Consider the following 13,698-nt stretch of genomic DNA (forward strand, 5'->3'; position numbering starts at 1 on the left):
AGCTAAAGTCTGAGCTCTGGCTTTCACTATTTTTTATTCAGAAAACCCAACGTCAGTGACTGTGACTATGGCTGTCATCACCATTTTCAATGACAAATTCAAATTCTTGAGCGCTCCTAATGAAGACTTGGTCAGCAAGATACCACCCTTCACTAGGTCTAATCTAAAGTTTCAAACTTCTGCTCTAATATTCAATTGTAGTCTATCATATCTGCTTGCTTAACTTTTTTTTCAAACTATTCAATCTTAATATATGTGAACATTTTGATGACAATTTTGCTACTTTGTTTCTTCTCAAGTTGTAAGTAAGGGACAACAACTCTGAGTGATTCTCTTATTTTGTTTGAGTATTCATTCATATATTTATCCACCAGTACTGTAATGGTTTTTTTTTTTTTCCAGTTAAACTGAATTGCTTTAGAATTTATTTGTGTGAGTTTTGATAGTTGTTTCTTCATTCTTGTTATTAGGTGGAGCACTTGGGTACTACCAGAAATTCCCGACTTGGTTACTAAGAGAAATTTGAGAGCTCTGGTGTTCTCTGTGTTAGTGAGATGTATCTGTCAAGAGCTTGGACCTGTGGATTATTTATTGTTGCATGGTTGTGTTGTTCTTCACTACTTGTTGGAGCTCAGTATATTGGGATTACCAACCCGGATGAAGGTGATTTTGCTTTCTTTTGCATTTTATGATTCACAAGCTATTTTTGCTATTTTATGATTTTGCTTTCTTGAGGGGATGCTTATTTTTCTGAAAATCGCTTATTATTATAGCATAGGCTGAGTTACACATTGTGGTAACAGAGTGTGTAACTTTCACCACTTTTCTGAAATTTTACTTATGTACTCTCTAACAAGTCATTTTATAATAAATAATGGTTAAATGATTAAATTCACAATTTCCTAAGAATTTAGGCAAATTAAGAGTGATTAGTCTTGCATATAGCTGAAGAGGGGTGTCTGAACATCACCATAATAGGGTAGCGCGTCAAATGGCAATCTACTTTGCATTGTATTTTGTGGACCATATGAAGAGAAAGGAATTGCCAGACTTTTAAGAATGAAAAGTAATCTATGCAACATATTAAAAATAGCCTTTTGAGATCTATGTTTGAATATTGTCTGTTGATTGGGGGTGTCTTGTAGTTCTATTATTGACTCTTTTTTAGGACCTCATGAGTATCCATTTGTAATTCTTCAAGGACACACGCATTCAAGTGATTATTCTTTCTAATAAATTATTCTCTTACTTATCAAAAAAATGATGTTGCATATGGTTGAACTGTAGTTGCTATTTGATTTATTGATTGTGTATGCTCAAAACTTGGGGCTGCTAATAAGGTTTATGCATATTTGTTAAAAATATCTTCACTTTGAAACCCAGATACTAGAAATATAGAAACACAAGGACCAGCAAAGCTTATGAACTTTCTAAATGTAGTGTTGATGAAACAATAATTAACATTTGTATTAATTTGCAGTGAAGGCATTGCAGGCCATCAAGAGCAGTTTGATAGATCCAAATAAAACTCTGAGCAATTGGGATCAAGGAGACCCATGTACTTCAAATTGGACAGGAGTTGTGTGCAACAATACAATACCAGATGATGGATATCTACATGTTCAACAATTGTATGATTTTAACCTTTCCTGAATTTATTTCTATCACGGAGCCTTATTGATGTGAATAATGGTGCATATTTTCTTTCACATAGAAATTTTTTTCTAACTGTATTTCTTTTTGGTCCCCCTTGCATGATGAGATATATTATTCCACTTATATATCTACTCATAGTAGTTGGTGCAGGGAACAAAATTCATTGGTTCTGTAGTTCATTTAAGATTAAAGAAATTTATTAGAATAGGATCTATTAGCCACAATTTTCCAAATGATCACTAGCAGGTCTTAATTAATTTAAAATCTGTCTTCATGATCTTTTCATTTGTCCAGAATTAATAACTAATGATTTAGTATAAAACTTATTGCCTACTGATTCAATTGTTATCTCATGCCTGGCATTTTGTTAGATTATACACTAGTCACGAGTTCACATATAAGGGTGAAAAGCTTTGATAAAACCTGGCTATTAATTGCATTGCATCTAAGCATTTCTAATGAAGAGCTAGTTATGGTGCTTTAATAAGTTTCTTTTGGGATGCTTCTCTGCAGGCAACTACTGCATATGAATTTGTCAGGAAGTTTGTCTCCAGCGCTTGGCCAATTATCAAATTTGAAAATATTGTATGGCAAAGGATATCTGAAGGACAATTTTTTTTTGAGCTACAAATATCTTTATTTGAATCATAGCTTTTGGATACCTTTCAATCAATATTCAAAAATCCGATGGTAGCATTTGATTTACTTATCCTACTAATATATTTTCCTCTATCTACTCTTTTATAGGGATTTTATGTGGAACAGCATAAGTGGAACTATACCGAAGGAGATAGGCAGTATTACATCTTTGGAACTCTTGTAAGTTGAGAAGCTTCACTGCTTGTTAGATTAGATACTCAACAATGTTATAACATGATTATATTTCTATACTGTTAAGAAATGGAGATATGCTACTGGTTCATGCAAATTTAAAGTCTTTGATTTCTAAATAATATAGGAGACGATTCTTATCAAATCTGGACTAATTTACTTTATATTATTTTTCAGAATACTTGGTATTTTAATGTTGCAGTGCATTTTCTTTGTCTTTAATTCTGTGTTTCCAGGCTTCTGAATGGAAACCAATTAACAGGTTTCTTACCTGAAGAGCTTGGGAACCTTCCAAATTTGAACAGAATACAAATTGACGAAAACCATATATCAGGACCAATTCCCACATCATTTGCAAACTTGAATGCAACGCAACATTTGTGAGTATATTTCTGACGTTATATTGTCTAAATCAGTTCTGCAAGGACTAACCCTTCCACTTCTCTTTTTTGTGAGCAGTCACATGAATAACAATTCGATCAGTGGGCAAATCCCTCATGAGTTATCTAGGTTACCAAATCTTTTTCACTTGTAAGTCAGTAGTTTTTCATATTCTAATATTTTGTATGAGTCATCTGTTACTGTTAGTACAATCTGTGAGATCAGTAACCATCTTCAACTATGCACCTGCAGCCTTCTTGATAATAACAACTTATCAGGGTATCTTCCACCAGAGTTCTCTGAACTGCCACAACTACGGATACTGTATGGTTTCTACTTTCCTAGAGCATAAATATATTTTTGTGTCTATCACATAAATGTCTCTACATTTAAAAATTGTAAATTTGTTTTCTTTTTAGTTTGCTTTTCATCTTGAACCAGGTTATAATTTATAAGTTTTCACTTTTCATCTTTCTACAATGTAATATTTGTTAAGTATCTATATTCATGTTTCTTAATGGTTTCAGTTTTATTTGTTTTGCAGTCAACTTGATAACAATAACTTCAATGGGGCTACAATTCCAGCTTCTTATAGCAAAATGTCTAATTTGCTGAAGTTGTAAGTTTGTACTATTATCATATGTTTGTAACTGGGTCCCAAAAAATATAAGATAGATAGAAATAGAATGGTGTACTTTTGTAGTGAAAAATACATAAATTATTCTAACTTTCATTGAAAAGAAATACAAATGTGAAAGTTATTCAACTTAGAAGTGTTGGTTGGCATGAAGGTATTTCATTGCAATTTTGTGAAACATCATGGCCACTGGTCCACTGAACAAGTCAGGATTTCCTTATTAATCCTTTGCTGTTTGACGTTCCACGTCACTATATAAATAAGCTAGATTATCTTAATCAGATATCATAAACCTTTCATGTTCTTAATTCAAAAAAGCTTTATACACTTGCAAGATGGCAATCAAGGATTACGCACATTCACATGTGACGTGATGTTTAATGCAAGATTGATAATATTTGGGTTTGGTTGGATTTGCCAGGAGCCTTAGGAACTGCAGTTTGCAGGGACCAATTCCTGATCTGAGCCAAATACCAAACCTTTATTATCTGTAAGTTGCTTTATTTGTTTTCCTTTTTAGTAGGCCTATGATGATCAAGTATGGCTTTTAAATCAGAAAAATAAATGCACCAGGCTGTATAAATTTTCTCTTTGCTTTGTCAAAGACAACTCACCGAGGCACTAGCAGCATATTTTTCTTTATTTATTACTTTATAACATTTTCAGAGACCTCAGTTCAAATCAGCTAAATGGAACGATACCTTCAAATAGGCTTTCGGGGAATATGACAACTATGTAAGATTCTCCATCTCCTGAATGACAACTATCTGCTTCTTTTTTTCCTGTTTTGTTTAAACTTATTTTTCAGGTATTACAAAATATTTACAGACATGTCTGTCAGTTTTCAATTTTTTTTTTATAAGTAGTTTTTGAAGATAATTTATACTAGCAATTCCCTTCACTTCTGATATCTATTATTTGAACAATATGCTCAGCTTGTTATCCAACAATAGTCTTACTGGGGCAATTCCCACCAGCTTTTCGTCTCTTCCTCAACTTCAAAAATTGTGAGTATTTCCCTTTCTTTTTCCTTCTTCTGTGCTTAGTTCTGTGGTTCAATTTTATTTTAAATTATTTCATATTTATCTGCTCAGAAATTTGTTTTCTTCACATTTATATAAATTTGAGCGAATGAGCTCTAGCTTAAATGGCACTTCCTCTTTTCGTTAGAATGGGTGGAGGGTAAGGTCATGGGTTCAAAACCCACTGCCTACGTGTGTAACTTTCCAATAAAAAATCTAGATTTGAGTTTCCACTTATCACAATAGTGAGATTGTAAAGTTACTAGTTAATATCAGTCAATAAATTAAAATGTTAATAAAAGAAACTGGATTTATTTGGTAAATTGTGTTCCCCATGGCAGGTCAATTGCAAACAATTCATTGAATGGCTCTGTTCCATCCATCATTTGGCAAAATAGGACTTCGAATGGAACGAAGAAACTTACAGTGTAAGACCTGAACGAAAATGTTTTTGTTTTTGATGCATGCATAAATCTTCATTCAGACAATGTATATATTTACAACATTTACAACTAGCAGAGAAACTGCTATACCTAAGAAACACAGCCAACTGCTACAGAACCATGGACAACAGAGGCCTATTCAAAGCAGTATGATTTATATTGTTACACCAAAACAACCTATATTTAATGTTGGCACCTATAGCTTGCAAGCCTGGCTCTCCAATTATATATTTGAGAATTTCGAAAAAGCCAAAGATGATAGATGGTAGCTGCCCAAGCTAGCTTTACCATTGGTCTTTTGAAAACTTCTACCTTTCTACTTCTTTAAAGCCCAATCTAACTCCTCATCCCAACTCCTACCTGCCTGGAGAAAAAACATCTACATCAGGTTCAATCAACCCAACATTAAGCACTGCTACATCCTCCAGAACAACAACTTCTATTCCTTGATCATCATACTTTTCCTCCCCTACATCATCAAACAAGAAAAATTTGTTTGTATCAAGAGCTTCCCTTTGAGATATTTGCTTCATCTCCACACTTCTCACAATTTCACCCTCTTCAATGACTTCAATCCCTTTCCTCTTTCTATTTGAAACTTCAATAAATCCATCATCATCAGTGTTCTCTTTCTCAACTTTTCTCTGTACCTCATTAGACTCCTTTGGTTGCCATAATTACATTGGCCTCTTCAAACATGTCCTCTCATTATGTCCATACCTTACAATTACCACAATTTTGTGACTTCCAAGGGCATTCCTCTTCAACATCAGTGAAACCACCATTAAACACTGACCACTTTAGGAAAATCAGCCTGCTGATCAACCTGCACACACAACCTCGCAAATGCCATTCTTAATTGTTTCTCAGTGATTGTGTTCAAGTACAAAGGCTTCCTAACAATACAACTCAATTACTCATGCTCCCAGTATCAACAGGAATATGATGGAAGTTTACCCAAATAAGAACCTTAGCTAGAAAAGGACTTATGAATCGCTTATCTGGTTCACGGCATCTCAGTATCAAAATATTATTGATCACATGACACTTGCAAGATTCAAACACCTCATCCCTATATCCTTTGCATTTTTTGAATTTGGACAAAAACATCCTATTTTCAGCAGACATCTCTTCAACAGAACTAAAATAATGCCACAGTTTCTTAACCTTGTTCTTAACCTAGAAGAAAGGAGGAGCTTTCTCCCAAAAATGCCCCCACAAGACAGTTTGTCCACTTCTTTATTCCCTCCTGAACCGCCACTAGTGGTGGCCTAACAGTATCATTCCCATCTATCTTCTCCAATGGAAAAAAGCTTAAAGAATCACTATTAATGGGCTAGTGAAACAGATTCCTCCAGTCTAAACCTTTCTCCTCATTGGGCTTCAATGGTCTTTCCTAGTCTTAAGCCCAACAGCTTCTCACCGGTTTTTCAGCTCAGCATCTAGCACAGCACCAGTCTACCCCCCTCCAACTCATCATTAACAACTCTATAATCTTGGCCAACGAACCAATATTATTGTGCTCAATCATTCTTCCAAATCCCAAATCCTCTTCTGTTTCCCTCCATCCTCAGCCAGTGAATACTTATTAGGACTCAAAATCTGACACACTTGGCCAACCACATTCTGCTGAGAAGTGAGAACCAGTATCTGATTCTTGACACCTCAAAATCTGGATCTCCGTAGTTGAACTCTTGCTCAAGATTCCAATCAGATTCTGATTCGGCTGTGCCCAAGCTTGCTTTATCTTGCCCCATGCAGAGCCTTCTCAGAGTGATTTTGGATATTAGCCATACAAATCCCATCCCCCTTGCCTTAAGAACCACCATGTGTCATTGATCCGGTATTCATCCTCATCAAATCTAACCAACCTAAGGCGCACTAACAGGAACATTTTCTGTAACTGTCCATTTTCCCTTTTACCTAAACAACAATGTTACATTCCCAATGTACTCAAGTTGGCTATGATTTTTAATAATATTTTACATTACCCATCAAAAAAAATTCTGGGGGTGTGTACACCAAACAGACATCTTGCTTTTCTATTGGTACAGAATAAAGTTGATTCCTTTTCTGATAACAGCATGGTCTTTGGTAAATTCCTGGGTTGACTTCAATAAAGTTGCTCTCATACAGGATCTTCTAAGTTATTGCTTTTGGTTCTTTTGTATTGCAGGGAGTTGCAGAATAATAAGCTTTCAAATATTACAGGCACCCCTGATCTATTTCCGAATGTCGCAGTCTGGTTTGCTTCTATACCACCTTCCCCATTCTTTGCTTTCTAATTAGTTTTTCATATAGAACTTCATTTGTAACAAAATGCATATACAAAATGTGAATACTTGTTAAAATATTGTGGATGTTATCTTTGTAGTTTTAGTTTCGCAAGGTGTAACAGACATAGCACATTGATATGATCATGTCACTTGTTTTTATTTTTGACTTTTACAGGCTTCAAGGGAATCCCTTGTGCTTGAACTCCAGCCTATCCCACTTCTGTGGATTCGAACCTGGAGATGAAAATAGCAGTCAAAGCTCAACAAATACAACTTCTGTTTGCCTGGCTCAAGAATGTGCACTCCCTTTCGAATATTCAAATTCCTCTACAGCTCCAGTAGAATGTTTTTGTGCTGCCCCTCTGTTTGTTGGATATCGGTTGAAAAGTCCTGGATTCTTAGATTTTCGTCCATACAAAGATAAATTTGAGGAATACTTGACATCCGGTCTTCAATTGTTTCTTTATCAGCTGTACATTGAATCATTTGCATGGGAAGACGGACATCGACTGGGGATGCAATTGATGCTTTTTCCTGTCTATGATGCTAGCAGTGCTACTAAGTTCAATATGAGTGAGGTTCATCGCATCTTCGGCATGTTCACATCATGGAGTATTTCGGATAATGACCTTTTTGGACCTTATGAACTAATCAGCTTCCCTCTAATGGGCTTCTATAAAGATGGTGTGTCTCGAAACCCTTTTTTGATATATATTATAATAAAGCTTTCTTGTAGTTGGTGGGTTCCAATTAGCTCAATTGATAAAGCCTCTTGTTGTCAAATAAGAGATTTGGGGTTCAAACCTCATCTATACCAAAAATCAATTAGTGTCTTGACTTGATGACAAAGAGCAATCATTGTGGAGCAGATGCCATACGTTGAAGTTATATCGTATCTATCGAAAAGCTTTCTTGTAGTTGAAACTAATGCTTGTTTAGCAGTTGAAGAATGTACAACTATTTTCCCCAATTTATTTTGACCTGACCTTAAAATTCTCTATATTTAAAAGATAATCTTTAAGCCCATGTCATTGCTATGTTATTGCTTGGGTTCATATTCTGAGAGATGTGTAGTATGTGTCTGTGGGTGGCACATTTAAGTGGATATCACCATTTCTTTTGCTGCCAACTATGTTGAAGAAAGGTCCTAGTGCATTTGGATTAGCATTTTTCCATTAGCTTTTAAACTTATTTGCTTATGTAAAGCTTTTTAAAACCTCATCTCTTTCTAAGTAGAACTGTACTTTTGCCAAGTTTCAGCAAATAAGCAAATGCATTTTCCTCAAAAAGCTAATCCAAACGCACTAGTGATGCTATGTTCAGTGGTATAACAGATGCATTTGCACTACTTTGATCCACCACATAAGTTTATAGTGGCAATTCTTAGTTCAAGGTGATTTCTAATTTTTTAGGTAATTAAGTTGTGTTCTAATCTTCTATACTGATCAAGAACACCGCTTCAAATTCACACCCTATGTCACCTATGACTTGACCCCAAGGATAGATGAACTATTACTCATTCATATCTTCCCTTCTTTCATGTATTCATATATGAGAGAAATAATGCTGGATAGTTTTGATTTTGTTTGTGCTCATAGTTTTCACTAATGTTGCAGAGAATGACAACTCTCCAAGCCCTGCTTTAAGCAAGGGCGCATTGGCTGGCATAGTACTGGGGACCATTGCAGGTGCAGTTACATTGTCTGCAGTAGTTACTCTACTGATACTGAGAGTGTATATGAGGAAGTACCATTCAATTTCAAGAAGACATCATTGTGAGTATCTTATGCTCAGGAAAGTTAGGGTATTCAGGTAGATATGTCATGATTTTTAACTTTGCTTGTAATTGTTTCTATTCTACACAATTGGGCCAGCTGATGCTTGTACAATTACAAAGGCCTTAGCCTGGCTTGGTCAATTTTTTAGCCCTACCTCAGCTAATGCTGTTGACCAAGCTTCAGCCAAGTTTGGACTGGCCCATGAATGGAAACATCATTTAGAGATGAAAAGATTTGGTTGCATACTTGCTAAAACCACAACCAGTCAGCAACTATGTTAACAATGTTGTTTACTTGTAACATGTAATGTGTGTTAGTATAAGTAAAACATTCTGATAATTAATACAAAATTTTATCAGTTATTTTTTTAAACACAGACATAGAATCTTTATATGCAGCACGTGTCACTATGTTTTCATTTTTTTAACATTGGACCTGTATTTAATATGCAGTGTCTAAGGCCTCCATAAAAATTGATGGTGTGAAGGATTTCACTTTTGAAGAAATGGCCATGGCTACAAACAACTTTAACGGCTCCACTCTGGTTGGCCAAGGAGGGTACGGACAGGTTTATGAAGGCATTCTAGCTGATGGTACAGTTGTGGCCATAAAACGTGCTCGAGAGGGATCCTTACAAGGTGAAACAGAGTTCTTGACGGAGATAGAATTGTTATCAAGGTTACATCATCGAAACCTTGTGTCTTTGATTGGATATTGTGATGAGGAAGGTGAACAGGTACTTTTCTCATCTTGATGAGCATATATATATGAACAACAAAATATTGGATTATCCATCATCTCATCATTGAATACACGAGGTGATGATTCCATGAACTTAGGAAGTTGATGCGGTTAAACCATACGAATATTAAAAGCTGCAAGAGTGAAAAATTGAAAGATGTAAAATCGTGCATATAGCTGCTTTGAACAATTGCAAACAATCAAAAGAAATCAAATTCAATCTAGAGACATTTAAGACGAGATGGTATGCCAAGTTTGTTAATAATGTAGGGTATATATAGAGATATTCATAAATTAAGGATTACTTGTAAAAATGCATCAAAACCTTATATATCTCCTTTAGCATTGAACTTGAGAGAAGATAGCTTTTCATTTTCATTTTCATGAGCATTATGTTTCTCCTGCAAAGTTGTTTGGCGTTCACTCCTAGAACAATTTTTCTTGCACTTTGTTGCTTAATTTGTGTTGAAAATTTAGCTTGGGGAGTGATGTGGGAAGCGCAAGCAAAGAATTATTTTGATTTCTTTTTGGACATCAATTATATTTTTATTTTAGGCCATAAATAATTAGGTTAATTAGTATTTTTATTTAAAGGCAAGGGTAGTTTTGTGATTCAGTAAGTAGGGTTTCCTACACGAATTAGAATTAGTGTTTAGTATCTTTATATAAGCAAATATTGTACTCTAATCAAATGGAGATTATTTTTTATGAATGAAAATTTCTTTTGGTTTTATGGTTTGGTGCCAACTCCAGTAAACCCTAAGTGCTAACTTTTGGTGGTTTTTCCTCACTTGGTACTGACTCCTAGGTTCTATCTTTATTTTTCCTGTCTTTTAATTTTATTGTTGAATTGTTCTAGCCTGTCATGCATCAGGGAGGGCTTCATCTGAGTATTTTTTTGCATGCAGATGTTGGTATATGAGTTTATGTCAAATGGTACTCTAAGGGATCACCTTTCTGGTATGCCTTTTTCATTCTTTAATCTTGCCTTTTATTGATCTCACTATAATTTTTTCTGAGTGTTCTTCATTGCATATGAATGCAAGTGAAAATTTCAATTTACAATTTTTCTTCACCACCCCCCCCCCTCCCCATCTTTTCTGTCCTTTTTGAGCTAAACAGAACAAACTTACTTTTTAAAATTCTACATCCCATTCTAATGACTTATTAGTGGTTCATGTGTGCAATAATACAGTTAAGTCTGAAGAACCTCTGAGTTTTGCTATGAGATTAACAATTGCCCTGGGATCAGCTAAGGGCATCCTCTACCTACATACTGAAGCTGATCCTCCAATATTTCACCGAGATATCAAGGCCAGCAACATATTATTGGACTCTAAGTATACAGCAAAAGTTGCTGATTTTGGACTTTCGCGACTTGCACCTGTTCCGGATATTGAAGGTGTTGTGCCTGCTCATGTATCTACTGTTGTGAAGGGGACACCAGTAAGACACTTACTCTTGATGCTTAACTAATGCTAGAATTATAAACTCCATAGAATCTAGGTTTGTGAGTGAATTTTCCCACCCACTATCACCGATTTTGTCTCAAGTGTTCTCCATATGTGACACTAGTGCTGCATGTTAAGTGCCTATAAGTTTTATATGTATCAACCAGTTCTAAAAATCAGACCAAACTGACTGTGTGAACCAAGACCTACCAGTCCAGACCTATCTCAAAATTGAAAGTTTTCTAAAAACCAATTAAAACAAGAAAACCAAAACTTCAACTGCTTAAACTTGTTTCTCAAAAAAAAAAAAAGATGAATAATTGGGCCAAGCAACAAGTCGAACATTAAACTAAAGGAAGAAGAATAATATCATTCTTTATATTTCCAATATGGGACTTTCAACATTAATGCCTAAACTAGTCTCACATTGAAAAAAGGAAAAAGAAAAAAAAAATGTTAATAGTGTATTTGACACATGAATGAGCCACTCTTCCCTTTAATCTTTTCTTCTTGATATAGAAATGTGGATTTGATTCTTGATATGGAAAAGTCCCTCATTGATAGTTTACATAACAAGTATCAATGAGGTTGTCTAAGCCTCCCTCCTAAGTTAAAATGAAAAGTAATTTAAGAGCAAGAATATTTAGGGTCACAAGTTAATAACATAAGCTAACATTTATTTAATTGAAATATTTATTATTTAAGACATCATAGTCCAACCACTAGTTGAACCCAAGTCCGACTAGAAAACCAAGAAATTCTTTCCTTTTAGTTATTTTCTCTGTCCAGTTTTTAAAAATACGGTTTCAACATTTGACAATCTAGCAAGGGCTTCTAACCCTTTCTAAAAAAGCAATAAAAATGAATTGATAATAGTGTTGTCCATATTTCCATATTTGTTAAAATTATAAATTTAGCAATTAAAAAAAAGAGAGAAAAAAATAAATGAAACTGATTGTAGATGAAATAACTTAATAATGTCATAGATATGATTATGTCTATTTCTTTATTCTCTCATTCTCTATATAAAATTTGCAGGGTTACCTAGATCCGGAGTATTTCTTAACTTATAAACTAACAGACAAGAGTGATGTTTATAGTCTTGGTGTCGTATTTCTTGAACTCCCGACTGGGATGCAGCCAATTTCACATGGCAAAAACATTGTTAGAGAGGTAAAACCTTATAGACCCGTTTGCCTGTGATTCAATAGGGCCTGATGATATATCAGGTGATTGGGCATGAAAGCAAAACTGTTCTTCTGTAATTTATTTTACTCAGGCAGCTTTCATTTTGTCTATCTTTCTGTCTCCTTTTCCTTTCCTCCTACCATTTGTCATTTTATACTACGCATGAATAGTCAGGAGAGAGTTCCTCATTTGCAAAGTTCCAATTTTAACTTAATATTGAAATCTTTTAAAATCTTCATTTTCCAGCCTTATGCCAAACAATCAGTCAAATCTATTATATTTATGATACTACGGCATAATGTTCATTTTATTTGATCCTTTAGATATAGTGGCTAAACTTTTTGTAATAAAATGGTCTCTTATAGTTTTATTAATGATATTTATCTGTTTCAGGTTAATGCCATGTATCAATCTGGTATGATCTTTTCAATTATTGATCGTCGAATGAGATCTTATCCTTCTAAATGTGTGGTGAGATTTTTGACTATGGCTCTCAAGTGTTGTGAAGAAGAAACAGATGCCAGACCTTCAATAGCAGAGGTGGTTCGAGAACTTGAAAGTATATGGCATATGATGCCTGATTCGGACATTAGATCAGTAGCTCCTATGGTCACTGATGCTGAAAAGGTTGTGACAACTCCATCATCATCTTCTACAGAGAAGATTCCTTATGCATCATTTGATGTATCTGGCGGTGAACTTGTTAGTGGAGTTGTTCCAACCATCACGCCCAGATAGAAAACATCTTGGAAAATTGGTTGTATCAAAACCTGAGGTTGCTATTATTTAGAAATTTTGAACTGGGAATGGTATTTACAATCACCTTGATTGTTTACGTTGTGTAAAGTCTCACTCTTATTATTCTTCATTACAATTTTTTTTTTCTTGAAAAGTAATGTAGTTAGAGCACTAGGTGGTGTAATATTGTTGGTTTAAAAACTAACATCATACTTTGTAATATAAACAGGTTGTAGTGAAATTGTGAAATACAATTAATAAGAAACATAATTCTATCTCAATCACGTTAATGGAGTATCTGCTATGTGATTCAATACAAGGGGACACTGTGCTGCAGCTATAACCAAAAAGAACATATTGAAGTGCTATCTTTGAAATCTGGTTTTACATAAACATTTATATGATCACAATGTGGTCTTCCTAACAATGCAGTCTTCACCATAGATGACGGATGTTATTAAACATCCTAGCCATTAATAAACCAACAAACTTAAGGCGCTTGTTAGGAGATGGTACTTATTAGGTGTAACAAGGATGATCATGTCCCGTGTCACAT

At 34.7% G+C, this 13,698-nt stretch overlaps 1 protein-coding gene across 1 annotated transcript; it reads left to right on the top strand.

Annotated features, from left to right (window-relative positions):
- The first annotated feature begins 480 nt into the window (after positions 1-480).
- LOC142607944 (putative LRR receptor-like serine/threonine-protein kinase At1g06840) lies at positions 481-13,402 on the top strand. Its single transcript, XM_075779634.1, has 20 exons — positions 481-663; positions 1,481-1,631; positions 2,170-2,241; positions 2,404-2,475; positions 2,724-2,867; positions 2,947-3,018; positions 3,121-3,192; positions 3,413-3,487; positions 3,927-3,995; positions 4,172-4,240; positions 4,441-4,512; positions 4,869-4,955; positions 7,147-7,215; positions 7,422-7,930; positions 8,863-9,021; positions 9,477-9,760; positions 10,674-10,725; positions 10,961-11,211; positions 12,255-12,389; positions 12,798-13,402. The coding sequence occupies exons 1-20, from the start codon at positions 555-557 to the stop codon at positions 13,140-13,142; spliced, it is 2,868 nt and encodes a 955-aa protein (XP_075635749.1). The 5' UTR covers positions 481-554; the 3' UTR covers positions 13,143-13,402.
- Positions 13,403-13,698: the final 296 nt, after the last annotated feature.

This window comes from Castanea sativa, chromosome 8 (assembly GCF_040712315.1).
Source record: "Castanea sativa cultivar Marrone di Chiusa Pesio chromosome 8, ASM4071231v1".
Classification (NCBI taxonomy): Eukaryota; Viridiplantae; Streptophyta; class Magnoliopsida; order Fagales; family Fagaceae; genus Castanea; species Castanea sativa.